Source organism: Hemitrygon akajei, chromosome 8, assembly GCF_048418815.1.
Source record: "Hemitrygon akajei chromosome 8, sHemAka1.3, whole genome shotgun sequence".
Lineage (NCBI taxonomy): Eukaryota > Metazoa > Chordata > Chondrichthyes > Myliobatiformes > Dasyatidae > Hemitrygon > Hemitrygon akajei.
The window spans coordinates 70,029,336-70,047,635 of NC_133131.1; the positions used below are offsets into that span (position 1 = coordinate 70,029,336).

The following is an 18,300-nucleotide window of genomic DNA, read 5'->3' on the forward strand; positions in this document are numbered from 1 at the left end:
GGACTAGATGGACAGAAGGGCCTGTTTCTGTGCCGTACTTTTCCATGATTTTAATAGTAATTTATTGCAACTCACATAAGGTCAGGGCGAAAATGATGAATGAGTGCACACAATGCCAGGCCACTCTTCCACGACATTGTCAGGTCAACAACGTTTACATTCTTGTACCCTTCTGTGTGTACTTGGAACCAGTGCAGGAGCTCCTCATATCCTGCAACAGAATCTGCAAGAGGGGGGGCAACAATCACATTCAGCAGAAAGTCAGTCAAAGAGGCCTGTTTCCTAGTCTTCTGTCACTTCTTTTGTCAGCCCCTTCCTTCACCATTTATAAAAACGAGCTCAACCACAAAACAGTTCCACATTTCACAATCTGCAGCAGCTTGTTCACCCACTCCAGTGTTTGTTGATCTACCCCATACCACCTAATGTCAACATAGAGCTTGTTTTCTGGTCCCCACCTGGCCTTGCCTTCCTTTATTCCTCAAGCTTCCAAATACCTTCTATTGTCTCATATGTTCCCTATTTGAGTTGTTGCATCATTAGAGGTTATATGTTCAGCTGTTGAGAACCTACAGTCCGGAATTCTATCTTAAACCTCTCTGACTCTTGACCTTTACCTCTTTCTTTAATATCTGGTCAGTTGCATTATCCTTCATGTATGAAGCTCAGCGTAAAACAGCTTTGATAACATGTTTACAAAGTTCTGTTTTTGTTTGTTTGAAGGTACTTCAGAAACATAGTGCTGTGCAAAAGTCTTAGGCACATATACGGTATATAGCTGGGGTGCCTAAGCCTCTTGCACAGTACTGAACATACTGTTATGTTTGAATCCTCATTGGGAAAGGGAATCCCTGTTCAGAAATAATACTAATTATATTTAATTTGAGTGTGGTTCCCACAAGTGTTTGGGAAGTAAATACAGACTCATATACAGGAATACATAATTTTAGAAGAAGTATGAAATAGTGTAAACTCTACATATTTCAACTCAGGTCACCATCAAAATCCTACAGAACAGCCAGAATAATCTGCTTGCTGTATTTCTAATGGGACATTTAACTTTCTGTTGACACCATTTTGTGTGTGTTGTTCACACAAGTGCAATGTTCCATGACTCTTGTCAGAAAGGAGGAAGTTCTCACAATGTAATGACGAAAAAATATTCTTCAAGCACTATTGCCGATGAACTGATAATTTACTTAATTGGTGAATTCTGATGCACTTAGTAGTAGCTCATGTATTTATTTACATAATCAACAATTACTCTTCCAAATAACCATAAAAGAAAAAAATTATGCATGGAGGAATAACTCCACAGTTCAAGCAGCATATGTATAAGAAGACTGAGTATTTCAAATGTAAAATAAAAGGTGTATAAGATGATGAGAGTCATTTATCGTGTCAGAGGCTTTTTTCCCAGAGCTGAAATGGCTAACATGAGAAGACACCGTTTTAAGGTGCTTGGAAATAGTTACAGAGGAGATGTCAGGGTTAAGTTTTTTTTACGCTGTGAGTGGTGAGTGCGTGGAATGGGCTGCTAGCAACAGTGGTGGAGGTGGATACAATAGGGTCTTATAAGAGGCTCCTAGATAGATAAATGGAGCTTAGAAAAATAGAGGGCTAAGGGTAACCCGAGGTAGTTTCTAAAGTAAGCACATGTTTGGCACAGCATTGTGGGCTGAAGGGCCTGTACTGTGCTGTAGGTTTTCTACATTTCTAATACAAGTTGATTCATACAGCATACACCATGCCAGGTGACAGCAGTGAATCATGGGCAATAGCACAAAAAGGGTGATAAAAACGTGCAGCCATTTTACAGTAAAATAACTGGATGGATATGCAACAGTGTAAATGAACTGCTCACTCACAATCACCTACTTTCATTACCGCCTTAAACAATTTTCTCTTACGTATACCCATTTAGGCACATATACAGCCCTGCCAAACTTAAAAGAAATGTAAACAAAATTAACAGTTCATCTGTAGTCCTGGTTAACATAGCATTTCTGTTAAGTTGAGCCTAGTTCTGCCACTCATTAGTAAATCAGTAGATGGAACAATGCAAGAAATTGTAGTGGATTGGCAGACTGGCACAACCCTGGAAATGAGACATCAGCTTTACACAGAGGAAATCAGACAAGCTATCTGCCTTCCAGACCATGAGAATCACTGGGAAGTGAGCACCAGACTACACAAATCAGGCTCAAAGTGGTTTTGTGATATTTTCCCTCTGCTCATGCAATGGTTGCCTCAGTACTCTTCTATTTGGAATACCTGGTGGTAGTCAGACTCAAGGCTTTAATTAAAATTCTCAGTTGGATGTCGGATGTCTCTGTCGAAAACACATTTATTTCCTTTGAACTGAGTAGCTTACTATTTCAAGGGCCAATTAAGAAGCAAATCGCTTTGCTGTGATGCTTGTCAATTCTGGCCAAGCTAGGTTTTATTCTAAAAGATACAAGTGGATTATTAGAAGATGTTAGATTTTAACAGTGGTGTATGGTTACCAAAACCGGCACGGGATCAGACATGAATAATAGCAACTTGAACCAAATATAATGACTGGATATATGTTTTTCTTAAGCCTCACCTTTGGGAGAGCATCAAATTTGCACATTTTATTTTAAATGTAAGGATTCTGCGTGTTTGACCTACATCCATCCAATATTCTTTGTCTTTCAAAGACTTACCATTTCGAAGCATTTTCCCCTTTGGCTGGCTGGTTGCGTCCTCTGTATCTATGGTTTGCCCTGTATCATACAAATGTTGCACCTGAAATTAAGGACACATGAAAAAGTCAGCTTTGAGTGTCTGACTGTTCAACATCTAAATTAGAAAATGTAATAGAAAATTTGTCTTTACACTGGATTCTGAGAGGGTGCATAACAAAGTACACCCTGGATGCAGAATCATTATTTACTGATGTGCGTCGAGAAAGATTTACAGTTGCTTGAGAAATACAAAGAAGCAGAGAAAACACATCAGGAATGTGATTGGCAAATAAAGGATGGTCAGAGGGAAAAAACCCCAGCTTTCATCCGATATAAATAAAGAAAATGCTGGAAACGCTCAACAGGTCAGGCAGCAGCTGTGGGAAGAGAAACAGAGTTAACGTATCAGGATGAAGGGACTTCGACTTGAAACTTTGTTTCTCTTTCCACAAGTGCCTCTTGATTTGAGAGTTTTCAGCATTTCTCTGTCCCTGTTATTATTCAATTTATTGGGCGATCAGTGGTAGGAGCTAAGTTTGCATACAATGTTATTATCTGCTAATAAGATGCATTAATAGATAAAAGTTGACTCAGAGCACAATTTCAACTATCTCTTCTATCAACAGAGATAGAAGGAATAGAATGGATGTTGATCCTCAACAAACCCCAGTCCCAAGATCTTCTTCTTAGGTCCCGAGTAGCCACATCCAGGGGAACCTGATCAAAGCTACCTCCTGGAAACATGTTCTCTCTGAAACTTAACTAAGCCCTGCTAAAACTAAACCAAGGGCCTCCACCACCAATACAAACCCAAAGGTCTTCTGCACTAACAGCACCAAGGAGTCCTCCACACAAGGGTGGCATGGTAGTGTAGTGCTTAGCACACACTTTACAGTACCAATGGCAGGGTCAATTCATGCCATTGCCTGTGAGGAGTTTATACGTTCTCCCTGTGACTGTGTAGGTTTCCTCCAGGTGCTCTGGTTTCCTCCTGCAATCCAAAGACCTACTAGTTGGATGGAAAACTGGTCATTGTATATTGTCCCCTGATCAGGCTTGGGTTAAATCAGGGGTTGCTGGGTGGTGTGGCTCAAAGGGCTGGAACGGTCTATCCTGCACTCTATCTTAATAAAGGTAATAATAATAATAATAATAAAAACCCTTTGCTGAGAAGTGAAACATTTATTTAAAAATATGAAATAAATGTTATTTACTGAGATTAATCATGAGGTGTTCTAAATGGATAACTATGCCATGCCTTCTCTCTGCTCTTAATTGGCTCCTTCTTCAATAAAAAGGAAATTACCACTGAGATGCAGAAGACAACTCAAGCAAATGCCACACCCTTTCAAATTGCTAATAGGTTTAGTCCCTTCCTCCACCTTCAATGATGACCTCGACCACACCTCTTCCATTTCGTGCACGTCTGCCCTCACCCCATCCTCCTGCCCCCACCAGGGATATAGATAGATAGATACTTTATTCATCCCCATGGGGAAATTCAACTTTTTTTCCAATGTCCCATACACTTGTTGTAGCAAAACTAATTACATACAATACTTAACTCAGTAAAAAATATGATATGCATCTAAATCACTATCTCAAAAAGCATTAATAATAGCTTTTAAAAAGTTCTTAAGTCCTGGCGGTAGAATTGTAAAGCCTAATGGCATTGGGGAGTATTGACCTCTTCATCCTGTCTGAGGAGCATTGTATCGATAGTAACCTGTCGCTGAAACTGCTTCTCTGTCTCTGGATGGTGCTATGTAGAGGATGTTCAGAGTTATCCATAATTGACCGTAGCCTACTCAGCGCCCTTCGCTCAGCTACCAATGTTAAACTCTCCAGTACTTTGCCCACGACAGAGCCCGCCTTCCTTACCAGCTTATTAAGACGTGAGGCGTCCCTCTTCTTAATGCTTCCTCCCCAACACGCCACCACAAAGAGAGGGCGCTCTCCACAACTGTCCTCACTTACCACCCCAGCAACCTCCGTGTCCAGCACATAACTCTCCGTAACTTCCACCATCTCCAGTGGGATCCCACCACCAAGCACACCTTTCCCTCCCCAACACCCGGCTTTCTGATTTCCGCAGGGATCACTCCCTACGCAACTCGCTTTTCCATTCATGCCTCCCCACTGATCTCTCTCCTGGCACTTATCCTTGCAAACAGAACAAGTGCTACACCTGTACCTAGCGCTACACCTCCTCCCTCACTATCATCCAGGGCCCTAAAAGGTTCTTCTAGGTGAGGTGACACTTCACCTGTGAGTCTGTTGGGGTTATCTACTGTATCCGGTGCACCTGGTGTGGCCTCCTGTATATCGGTGAGACCTGATGTAGATTGGGAGACAGCTTCGCTGAGCACCTACTCTTTGTCTGTCAGAAAAAGCAGGATCTCCCGTGGCCACCCATTTTAACTCTATTTCCCATTCCCATTCCAATATCCATGGCCTCCTCTACTGTCATGAAGAGGCCACACTCAGGTTGGAGGAGCAACACCTGATATTCTGTCTGGATAGCTTCCAACCTGATGGCATAGACATCGAATTCTCGAACATCCAGAAATGCCCCCCCCACCCCACCCCATCACTATTTCCCATCTCCATTTCCCTCTCTCACCTTATCTTCCCTGCACATCGTCTCCCTCTGGTGCCCCTCCCTTTTTCTTTCTTCCATGGCCTTCTGTCCTCTTCTATCAGACTTCCCCCTTTCTCCAGTCCTGTATCTCTCTCACCAATCAACTTCCCAACTCTTTACTTAACCCCCTCCCCACTCCCGATTTCACCTATTACCTTGTGTTTCTCCCACACCTTCCCCCACCCTCTAACTCTGACTCCTCATCTCTTTTTCTGCAGGCCAGCTGAAGGGTGTCAGCCCAAAACATTGACTGTACTCTTTTCCATAGATGCTGTCTGCTCTGTTGAGTTCCTCCAGCATTTTGTGTGTGTTGCAGTCATGGTGAGCTTTACAACACATAATGTCAATAAACACCTACCTGGTTAGGTTTGAAATAGCTGAGGTTGATATGGGGATATCGAGTAACTGGGTCAATGCTGTACTGACTAATGTTCTTGCTTGTGTTTGCAGGGGTTGTCTGAGACAGCAGTTGATAGATACTCTCCCTGAGAAATGAACGTTTGTTAACTGATGATTGATTGATCACATTTGCCAAGATACAGTAAAAATCATTTGATAGCATGCCATCCAGTCAGAATATGAAGGGAAAGAATACAGAATGTACAATTTTGTGTTATATTTATAGGAGACAATGAATACAGGAAACCAAATAACGGAGTATGAGAATGCTTTTGTTCAATAATATTTGAAAAAGACAAATTAACTATTACATATTGACATTAAGCAGCAATTTGTAATAGTTGAAGAACAAAACAAGTTTAAAAGAAGTAAAACAATCTCTTATCAAACCATAATCTATGCAGCCAAATTAGCTAATGTAACCAGCTACAATACTGTTTCCTTCAGATATTCAGATACAGGCAACTTATGCAGAAGTTCTGTTGCCTTGGCAAAGGGTATTTTTTAAGTTCTCACTTTTTAAATTTAAAACTTATAATTTGTAAACCAATGTTTACACAAGGAATTCTGCAAATATTGGAAATCCAGAACAATGCACTCATAATGCTGGAGGAGCTCAGCAGGTTAGGCAGCATCTATGGAGGGGAATAAACAGTCGATGTTTCAGGCTGAGACGCTTCATCAGGACTCAGGCTATGTTTATATTTCAGCAAAATTGACTTCCTAAACTTACCACAGTCACTTTGAGTATAGGCAATAGTGTTTACTCAGATTATTTTACTAATAGTTTGCAAAACCTGAGCAGCGATTTTAAAAATCCAACAAGATCAAGAAAGCCAGAGGTTTACACGCCACAACTCACCCGCTCACCGCTCTTTGTAGGGAAATTCCTGCATTTAATTGCACTTGCCTTAAAAAAACTAGCATTTTCACAGCACTTTTCCAAACCTTAAGTTTTCACAAGGCTCTCTAGAGCCAAAGGAACAACTATGAAGTGTAAGCACCATTGTAATGTAGGAAAAATGGCAGACAAATTCACACTGAGCAACATTTTTGTGGGACAGAATTGTTCCTCAGGTCAACAGTAATCCATCCTTGTATTACAGGGATGCCACAGGGATTAACATGGTCTAATATTAAAATGTAGTGATGCAGCTGGTGCATGGTTTTACGAGTAGCTGGTACATATCACAAGTTCCAGTTATGTGACCACTGATACAAGGCAGACAATCTCTGAAGAGTACTGATAATGACTGGGGTCAGCCGTCTTCTAAAGACAATGCCCAGAAGGCAAAGGCAAACCACTTCTGAAGGTGAATTTGCAAAGAACAATCATGGTCATGAGACAATGACCAACCATGTTATACGACATGGCACATAACGAACAAATGAATGATGCATCTAACTTAAGAATTTGGTAATGAAAATGTGACACTTTCTGACTCATTATAATCCAAGTACAGAACTGGTGGAAAAGAGGAAAAAACATCAATACTCATGATAAGGGAACGTGCTCTGTGGACAAATATAGTACAGTGCCTATAAAAAGTATTCAACCCCCTTGGAAGTTTTCATGTTTTGTTGTTTTACAACATTGAATCACAATGGATTTAATTTGACATTTTTTGACACTGATCAACAGAAAAAGACTCCTTTGTGTCAAAGGGAAAACAGATCACTACAAAATGATCTAATTTTATTACAGATATAAAAACAGAAGATAATTGATCGCATAAGCATTCACCCCTTTAATATGGGACACCAAATCATCACTGGTGCAACCAATTGGTTTTAGAAGTCATATAATTAGTTAAATGGAGATCACCATTAGTTAAATGGAGCAGCATGATGATAGCGTTAAACAGCGACTCCTTTGCTTGCACCTATGGAAACAGCTCTATTTCTATCTTAAATATCTTTATTTTTGCCTTCCAGGGTTCATTTGAAGACCCTGACCTGGAGTTACACACTGACTATGGTCCTTTGTGGGAAGGGGACCTGCTATCGGGGTTTCATAACCGGCCATTGTTGGGTGCACCAAGGGCTCAGCCTAAAAGTCCAGCATGGATTTGGAGGTCTAGGATCTTGGGGCTCTGAAGACAAGCGGATTGAGAGTCAGTGTCAAGGCAGGAGACCAGTGTGTCGTCAGAAGAGTTGGAATATCTATGGCTGTGTGCCCAGATCTTTGGGCACAGAGCTAAAAAAAAAGCGATGTTGACGGACTTTTAACATCTTAAACCAACGAGTTGTTTGTTATGTCTCCCGGCTCACTGTAAAACGGAGACACCTCTTTCTCCCTTATTAGGGAGAGAGTGAGCCTGTGGTAGTCAAATACCGGGTGAAAGGCGAAGTCTCCGGGGTAACTGCAGGTCTGTGTCTTTGCTTTTGTTTCGCTCACGCTTGAGTGCTTGGTGGTGGGGGGAGGGAGGGTTGTTGCCTGCTGCTGCTTACGCGCGGCAGTGGGGAGATGGGGCAACTTTGGGGTTCTAACACTTAACTGTTGTTCATTCTTTGGGGCACCCATCTGTTTTTGTGGATGGTTGTGAAGAAAAAACACTCCAGTATATATATATTGTATACATTTCTCTGACATTAAATATACCTTTGAAACGTGTGCAGTCAAGGTGTTTCAATCAATTGTAGTAAAAATACACCTATATCTGGGAAGTCCAGCTAGTGGTGAGTCAGTATCCTGGCAAAAACTACACATGAAGACAAAAGAACACTCCAAGCAACTCTGCAAAAAGGTTAATGAAAAGCACAAGTCAGGAGATAGATACAAGAAAATTTCCAAGTCACTGAATATCCCTTGAGTACAGTTAAGTCAATCAGCAAGAAATGGAAAGAATATGGCACAGCTGTGAATCTGCCTAGAGCAGGCCGTCCTCAAAAACTGAGTGACCGTGCAAGCAGGAGATCAGTGAGGGAGGCACCAAGAGTCCTGTGATGACTCTGGAGGAGATACGAGCTTCAGTAGCTGGGATGGGAGAGACTGCACATACAACAACTGTTGCCCGGGTGCTTCACCTGTTGCAGCTTCATGGGAGAGTGGCAAAGAGAAAGCCACTGCTGCAAAAGCTCACATGAAATCTCAGCTAGAGTTTGCCAGAAGGCATGTGGGAGACTCAGAAGTCAGCTGAAAGAAGGTTCTATGGTCCAATGAAACCAAAACTGAGCCTTTTGGCATCAAACTAAATGCTATGTTTGGCGTAAGCCCAACACCACACATCATCAAAAACACACCATCCCTACCGTGAAGCATGGTGGTGGCTGCATCATACTGTGGGGATGCTTCACTGCAGCAGGCCCTGGAAGGCTTGTGAAGGTAGAGGGTAAGATGATTGCAGCAAAATACAGGGAAATCCTGGAAGAAATCCTGATGCAATCTGCAAGAGAATTGCGACTTGGGAGATTTGTTTTCCAGCAAGACAATGAGTCCAAGCATACAGCCAAAGCTACACAGGGTTGGCTTAAAAACTACAAAGTTAGTGTCCTGGACTGGCCAAGCCAGAGTCCAGACTGCAATCCAACTGAGAATTTGTGGCCGGACTTGAAAAGGGCTGTTCACACATGATCCCCATACAATCTGACAGAGATTGAGCAATTTTGTAAAGAAGAATGGGGAAAAATTGCAGTGTCCAGATGTGCAAAGCTGAAAGAGACCTACTATATTCACACAGACTCAAGGATGTAATTGCTGCCAAAGGTACATCTACTAAATACTGACTTGAAGGGGGTGAATATGTATACAATCAATTATTTTGTGTTATATATCTGTAATTAATTTAAATCACTTTGTAGGGATCTGTTTACACTTTGACACAAAAGGGTCTTTTTCTGTTGATCAGTGTCAAAAAAGCCAAATTAAATCCACTGTGATTCAATGCTGTAAAACAAAAAAACATGAAATCCTTCAAGGGGGATAAATACGTACCATAGGCATTGTAGGTGACAACATATTTTACTGATCTATCTCGTCCATATCAGGAGCGACCTCAGTCAATCATGAACAAGAGCCTCATTTCTTCTCTACCTACTCTACCCACAGACACTGTGCATAGCTGAAACTAAACTTCAGCCTTTTCTATACAGACACATCAGCTTTATTTATTCAACTTACCCTGAGTCAAAAAGTAACAGACAGAATTGAAACTTTTAAGAGCTACAAATGAAGTAAACAGAAAAGAAGGTGAATGGCATTAGGTTCACACATACCTCTCAGCCAGGAGCTCCAAAGGGGCAATCCCTTTGATCCACTTGCGCACTAACCATGCAGCATCAAAGGCTGCGAGGAACCCACGTGCAATTCCAGTCCCTAGTGGCCAGAAAGGCTGAAAATAAAACAATGGTGGAGAAAAGTGGGAAATTATTCACTTATGAGCACAAAATCCTCAGAATGGCATGTCAAGCTAAAGGGTACATAACTATTCTAGGCCTAATGGGGCTTGGGGCAGCTGGTAGCAATTTTTTTTGTCACTCCCACATCACTTGGTTCTTTGTAGGATAGGTAATATCTAATTTTGTGATGCATGGTTAGGCTGGGTGGGCCAATATGTTACGTTTGCTTGTCATTGCTTTTATGTTTAAATATGAGTCAAACTAGGCACATCATTTGGTTCACAGAAATTAGGCTTTTCAAATCTGCCAAAAGATCAGGAATAATTAATACAGAGAGTTCAATGGCCTGAGACACTGCCACAGGGTAGAGATCGTTACTTGACAAAAATATAAATAGCAAGGGCAATACATAGTAGCATCTTCCTGTAACATGGGTAGCAAATTCAATCACAAGGGAAGTTGCTTGAATTTTAATCTGTTAAGCTTTCTTTCTTGACATTATCAAGAGTGCAGTCCAGAAAGCTGAGTCTGACAGTGCAGTGGAGCTATGTTATTGTGTTGCACTACCCCTCGGCTTCATATTGAAACCAGTGACTAACAACCCCGTTTTTAAAGAGAAGCAAGAATAGCAAATTGTAGAAGAATTCAGTAAGTCAAGCAGTATCTGTGGGAAGAATTAACATTTCAAGTCGGAGATTTTTTTCCCACAGATTCTACTGAGTTTCTGCATTTCTCCATTTTTATTTCTGATATCTGTGTTTTATCTATTTTCATATACTTTTACAATTACTCAAGTATGGTTTTCTCTGTTAGATTACTAGAATTTTCTAAGAAGTGATGTGTTCTCTTGACGCAATCACAGGCCCATCTGTATAAGCAGTATGTCTGATTCCCTAACTCTGTCTAGCAGCTGACTAGGCAAGCCCTCTATGTGCACTGTTACAGCATACATCTCACATAATGGCAGGAACTGTCAGGGACAAGTAAATCAAACAGGATTCCCTCTGCAGACAGCATCCTAGTGATATCTGCTGCAAACATTCCTATGTGAATTTCAGGTAACAACAGAATTGGAGAAGGATGAGTGCAGCCTTGAAACATCCACTGCTGAAGGCCAACAGATGGGGTACAGAGCAAATGGCATCCACAAGACCATTGTATACAAAAGCTAAATGCCTTCCGGAGAACAGAGCAGGGTTCCAGCATTAAGCAGATAAAAATACATTTATCTAATCAAGCAATACTAATGGACTTTTCAAACAATCCCAATTGATGGACCAATTGCAATAAATTGCAATCCCAGTGGGATGAATCCGTCATCAAAGATGGAATTCTTATTGAAAAGAATAGGCCAGTTGCAATGTATACACCAATCCCAATGGTCCTACATAAATCGACGCACCAGTGTAACTGGAGAACGCTCACCTCCACCAGACAATCTCCCACCAAGGCAATCAGCAACCGGCGTCCATGCCGTTCCTTGACCAGTGCTGAGTACTCTGACCTGTACATGCAGGTGAAATCGAACATGGCAACATCCGGCTTTCCCTGGTGATTTGTGGCAAATTCTAAGTTTGGCATCTGGGACTTGGTACTGAAATTTGCAGCATCACGTGCATAGCGTAGGAGGGAGTCAGAATCAACATTGTCTGCTGAGAGCAGAGAATCCGCATCCTGCTTGTCCTGTTGAAGTAAAAGAGATGAGGGATTTTTCATTAAACTGTTATGCATTTTGTAACTTTATGTAGGAAAGAAATCCAGGACTACTCCTGTGAACTTTGTGCAACCTAAGGTGTGGTACTGAGCCGACACACCCGACTCAGATAGTCAACTCTCATAAGTCTCTCTGAGTTAGACAACTGAACGACAAACCAGCAGATTCCATCAACTGCAGTCTCCTATATTTCTTAAAAGACAAACCAGCTGGATAGTTTGCTACTTTATCAAGCAACTTCTGTTAAAAATTCTTGTGTGAATATTGAACAAGAAGAGGATCAGCTGCACATTCCATTACACAACAGCCCATCCACGATCACCCTCTACAGTCATTAACGATAGACTTCTGCAGCAGTCACTGGTATCATCAAAAGGAGCAGGAAGTCACACATGATCACTAGTTACGCATAGTCATACAGGAATACAGCATGGAAACACCCTTTCAGCCCATCAACACCCATATTTACACTAATCATACCCTAACCTAATTTATTCTCCTGAAATCTCATCAGCTACTCTCCAGATTCAACCACTCATCTGCTCACTAGGGGCAACTTACAATGGACAATTAACCTACCAACACCTATGGGACATGCGGGCGAACCCAGAGCCCACAGAGGGAGGAAACCCACGTGGCCATGGAAAGGTTGTGTGCCAGAGGTCAGGATTGAACCCAGGTCACTGGAGCCATGAGGTAGCAGCTCTGTATCCCTGTGCCATTGTTGTTAATCAGAGGCAGCCTAGAAGCAGAGGCAATCTGAACATTCCCGAGCTACGCATGGGACTGAGGCTGGAGGACCACTGTGACGAGAAACCGGACAAACAGCAACTTACATTGCTACTCAGTTTAGTAAACTAAATTATGGTATCGACAATGTAAGACACTGAATTTTTCTCAAGAATCATCCCAAGCCTACTCAAAATGCTCTCTGTAAACCTTTGCAGCAGAGTCGCAGATGAATGGGTCACTTCACTGATGTAGTTTGAGAACTATTTCAATATTTAACCTGAGGATCTCAGAAAACAGGACTAGGCTGGTGGGTGTCAGCTGGGAAAGAAGTGAAAAACAAATACTGGAATTGACAATTCCACAATAGTTGTTAATGTTAAATTTTCAGTCTTAGTTTTTAAGCCTTTTATACAATCACATCAGTGTCTAACAGGCTTTTTGTTTAAAGGGACAATCAGAAAATCCAAATGTGGGTATCCAAGATACATCTCCACTCCACCTGTACTGCAGTACAAATAATACCTCAGCCTACGGTGAGACAAAAAAGCCACAACTGCTTCTCTGGATCCGCCAGGCAGAATTCAAGCTAACTTTAGGCGAGGGGACAGATGCTCAGATCTAGGCTCACAACCAACCTCATGAAGCAGGGACAAAGATCTGTGTGCATTCCCCCAGATGCTAAGCACTATCAAAAGACTAATTGTTCCAGGCAGTACTACAATATGGTCAACAGCGATTTTAACAAACTGATTCAACAGAGTACAAAGCGGGGTTAGTGCTATTTATTAACTATACTGACAACTGCTCCATCCTTGTCAGCCTTCTCATTATCCTAGCCTCATAGCTTATCTTCCTAAATCTCTCCATGTCCCTAATAACTCTCCTCTTTTAAGTCACTCTTTAAAAATCTATCTAATGATCAAGCTTTTCATAATTTACACTCATAACTCCTTCAGAGACAGGCTAAATTTTATTTATTAAGATGCATCTTGCAACCTGATCCCATGTTAGAAGTACTTTATATATGGGCAATACCTCGTGAATGACTCCATAGTTCAGCAGGCTCTTTTTTCTTGCAGTCATCACAAAATAATGAGTATCATCCTTGTAATAGACGATGTTTTCCAGATCAATGCCTGTTTAACAAATAGAAGATGAAAAGTCTATAACTTAAAAACCCCTACACAGTGCAGAAGTGAAGGTGGATGGAAAAGCAGAAACAAGGGTTTTAATATTTTAAAACATTGTAACTGGAAGGAATAGGAGCCATTGGAGAGGAGGGGACTATGGGTGGAGAGGCTGGGAAGTGATGCTTGGGAGAGAAGGATTGTCAATGGTCAGTTAGTTATGGAGGGATGCATAGAGTCCACCAGCGGCAGCAGCAGCTCGGGTTTTATTTAGAGGTAGGTGTGAAGATTTGTTGATGGGACTGTTGTTAGGATTGGGTGGATCTTTTTGAGGTCCCAGTGGTAGTGGACAGGCACTGCTGTTAAGGGTGGTTTAATGTAGTTATGGGAACTGCTAATAGTGAGTGAAGGAAGGAGTGAGGACTATTATTGTTGGGGGAAGATAGAGGCTGTTGGTGGATTGAGAATTCGGCAGTTGTTTTTAGAAGGTTGGTGGACGTTACTGGAGAAATGGTTATTTGTGGGCAAAGGGGTTAGATATTGTGGTTATTTGAAATTTAATCTTTTTTCAACCCCAGCTAGACAAAAAGCAGGAAATGGCTTTGTTCTGACAGCAAGATGAGATCACATGGTTTAATGATAACAGCACATTTGACTGAATCCAGCACTAATTGAAACCCATTGCAAAATTTTATGCCGAAAGCTTATTGCAACAGTGGGCCAGATGTCACCATGGCGTGAAGGGAGTGCTTGATGGAGTTGAACCAGGTTAAGTGAGTGAAGGCATAAGGCACAGTTGATCCAAGATGTACTTAGGATAAGGAATAAGTTACTTAGTTCTTTAATTCAGTGCTGTCGCTCAGGTTATTGATAATTCATATCACATCAAAGCTTCACCTCAGCTGAGTCAGTAGTTTTTGAGTTCATCTTCCTGCAAGCACTTGAGCTTAAATAACTAGGCTGACATCCCAGGACAACGCTGAACAAACGCTGCACCACTGGAAAAGCCATCCTACATGTAAATCATGCAGCCAAAGCACATCTACTTTTTCAAAGAAGACATTAACATTTCCTGACCTGTTTCCTTGTAGAGCTGTTGAAAAAACTTCTGGTTGTACAGGTAGGCAACTCCACTAATTTCCTGGACTTTAACTTCCGCTGTGCTGTGGTTGTTAACAAAATTGGCCGTGATTCCAATTGCCAATTTTCCTCTCATTTCTTTCTTCTTAAATCCTGTAAATTTAATACATGGAACTCATTGAGTTAGCTATTAAGACAGCCTGAGACTCTCAGTTGGAGCCCATGAGTATACAGACAAGGTAACAATAAGTAACAGGGCTTGACCTTCACTCTGGAAACCTGATAACAATGTTGAGGCTGTTTATTAACTTATCCATTCATGGTACTGGCAAGATCACCATTTTACCCCTTTCTATCTGTACATCAGCCTGAATGGCTTAACAGATATTTCAGACAGCAAACGTGTGCCAACCACAGTGGTGGAAATCACACACTGGTGGAAACAAGCAAAAATGGTTAATTTTCTACCATAGACAGCATTAGTAGCCCAGCAGTTTTGTGGTCACGAATATGGATGCTCCATTATTTAGATTTAATTTCAAAACACATAACAACCATTGTAGGATTCAAACTCATGGCTCAGGACTAATAATACAGGTTTCTGAATACTAATCCACTGGTATTGCATCACATCGCCAGTGGAATTTTGATGCCAGGGAACAGCAGGATAAAAGATAATGGAACTCCCTGTGGGAGGGAAAGAAACTACTGATTGTTTGGATGAAAACTCTGCACCGGACAATTGCAGACACTATTTGACCAGTTGAGTTCTTTCAGCAGCTTGTCCCAGGCATCTCCTGTGTGCCTGAGGTATTATAGATCTTGAACATCCTTGCCCACTAAAGGCAACACAGTACCTCAGGTAATAGCCACCACTTCTCATTGAGAATTGACACATTATTCTACATGCTGAACTGAGAAAGTGCTAAAACAATCAATACAAATGGACTCAAATATGATTGGTAAGAAATTTAAGTTACTTTTGCCTCTGCCTACAAGCACTTAACTTTTCAATGAGGTACATAACCTAAAAATGGTTACTCTCTCTGGATTTCACTTTTCATGAGATTTCTGTGCTTGCTCACATAGGTTCAACATTGACCCTAACTTCCAAAGCTCAGTCAACCAACAGGAAACAGGTTTTGTGGAAAGGTGAACCATGTATTATTGGTTAAAGCATAGAGTAGTGCTTCCTTTTAAACAACCATACTAAAGTTGGTTCACATAATTGTTGCAACAGATTCTGTCTGGAAACTTGTCTCATCCTGTTTCTAAGCTCTTCATTCAAGTGCCTTTAACTTCACATGGCAATGAACACAGTAATTTAGATGACATAATTGCCCAGGCAACAGATTCATTATAACCTGTTTGCTCTTCATAAATTGTGCCAAAAAATGTTTGTGCTATTTCTTTCCAGTATTCGCGTTCTTTTCCAATTGAATGGCCGCTCATCAGGGACTTCCCCTCCTGATTCACCTTAGGATTGGATTCATTTCCCCATTATAACATCATCAATGTGTACTGATGCTTTTAATTACCTAACCACGAACATCGGTCTGTATTTTATGGCCCTTGTAAGTAACACATTATAAAATGAAAAGTTTCTTAAGCTGAAAGAATACATAGAATTATACAGCAAATATATGCCAACTACAGAGCACCCACTTTTGCATCAATCCTACCCAAATCCATTTTATTCTCCCCATGTCCCCTCCCACTGAGCTTCATTTTTATATACAAATCAAGTAACCCTGCCATTTTTATGAAAAATGCCAGTGGGCCTCCATGAAGTAGATCAGTCACTGGGTTTGACAGAGCCCTCTATCTGTAACTGCAGGAGCCACCTATTGAAATGGGGCCAGATTGAGGGTGGAGGAGGCAGGGTCTGCCTGGTGCCTCCCAATCCCACTCTGTTTTAGAATGATCAGGTAAAGGGAAATGAGAGTTGGGAAAGATGAAGAGAGAAAATGGAAAGAGTAAGAGAAACAGAGAGAAAAAAGGGTTAAAAAAAGATCAAGCTGTAAGACAGAGTGTAGGAGAGAGGGAGGGGTGGGAGTAAAGGAAAACAGTTGACAGAGGGAAGGGTGACAGAAACAGTCAAGTGAAATGGTGAGTAGAAGGGGAAAGAGATATTTCTTTCTTTCAACACATTCATAGCAGAAGCAGCAATTTTTTGAGGGAGAATAGGAAAGCGAGAGATGGTGGGAGACATATCAAGTCAGTGCATAGGAGCAATGCAAGTATTGTTCAAAAGTAAAATTTTGTTGCGCTTAAGGCCAAAATTGCTCTGTACAATAGAACCGGCCTTCCACGACTAACTGAATAAAGATTCCTCCATTTGATCCGCAGTGCAGTGAGTTGAAGAATTCAGACTGATGTTGGATCAAGGGAGATAGGAAACATTGCGGGATAAAGAACATAGAAAACCCCAGCAGAGGCTTATTCAGACCACAAGAGCCAGTTCAAGACAATAGATATGCTGAAGTGTGCAACTGTGTGGTGATCAAGGTGGTCATGGTGGGGAACCCTGATATAGTGGTAGACAACAGGGAGGGGAAGACCTGCATCAAGAGCTCAGCACATAAAGGGAATTAATCTACAGCCAGCTCCATGGTCTTGGACGTAGCCGATCAGTTCCTCTTTGAGTAAGTGTGAAGCAGCTTCATATTCAGTGTCAAGGCTTTCTTCCTCTGCACAGGTGCAGTCCATGTGGTGACAGCAACATTCACACATACATCGTATTCATTTGGAGGACAGAATGTAGATTCATGATTTCACAAAACCTTTTCAGTACACAATCACAGTGAACAGTTTTCCAATCAAATGCCACTTGATTATCTGTGTAAGTCATTGACTAAGTCATAGAATCTCTCTGCACGTAAAGTGCACATTTTTTCCATTTATAAGTGAATAGGGACAGTCTCTTTCTTGTTTCTTGCATTAGATTTTCTTCCCCTTTGTATTTTTTTTATTCCCCAACCCTAGCAAATGAGTATCAGAAAATGCTTCACATGTGATAAAAAATGTTTGAGGCAAGATATGCCATTTTATGTTCAGAAAGCATTTTGGTTTTTAGAGTGAGGTAACAAATGCTAAGACTGACACTGTCCTCTGCTCGTATGTTATTTCCTACCTTCAGGAACATATTTGCCTCCACCAGCAGAGACAAACACATCAAACTCATAATCAGACACTGCGTGACCAGCTGGGCGAAGGTGAGCTTGCCATCCCGTCCCTGTGAGAATTAAAAGACGAATAATATATTTATTAATGTTAGAACGGCAGCAAGGAGCTGTGTATCATAAAATGTACAGTGTGGGCATTGAGCACAAGGGCTGTGATGTAATCAGAGTCAAACACAGAAAGTGGATACACAGCTGCATATCATACAGCAGCTAATGCATTTAGGTATCACCTATGGATGGCCCTGGGGTGCTGCCTCAGTTTCCAGTGATCTATGTGGAGTCTGCCTATTCTCCCAGTGACCACATGGTTTTCCCCAAATGCTCTTGTTTCTGCCCACATTCCAAAGCTATACTGCTTGGTAAATTAGCTAGC

The 18,300-nt window shown here is 41.4% G+C and overlaps 1 protein-coding gene across 10 annotated transcripts in view; it reads right to left on the reverse strand.

The window, feature by feature from the left end:
* LOC140731965 (F-actin-monooxygenase mical1-like) overlaps window positions 1–18,300 on the reverse strand; it is a 257,596-nt gene that overhangs the window by 77,488 nt on the left and 161,808 nt on the right. For all 10 annotated transcript variants that reach the window (XM_073053995.1, XM_073054003.1, XM_073054001.1 and 7 more), the window contains 8 exons: window positions 17,876–17,977; window positions 14,740–14,895; window positions 13,571–13,671; window positions 11,515–11,772; window positions 9,967–10,082; window positions 5,711–5,837; window positions 2,691–2,772; window positions 76–223 (listed from right to left, as the gene is read on the reverse strand). In XM_073053995.1, the coding sequence (XP_072910096.1) occupies window positions 76–223; window positions 2,691–2,772; window positions 5,711–5,837; window positions 9,967–10,082; window positions 11,515–11,772; window positions 13,571–13,671; window positions 14,740–14,895; window positions 17,876–17,977 (1,090 nt within the window). The remainder of the gene's footprint in view (window positions 1–75; window positions 224–2,690; window positions 2,773–5,710; window positions 5,838–9,966; window positions 10,083–11,514; window positions 11,773–13,570; window positions 13,672–14,739; window positions 14,896–17,875; window positions 17,978–18,300) is intronic.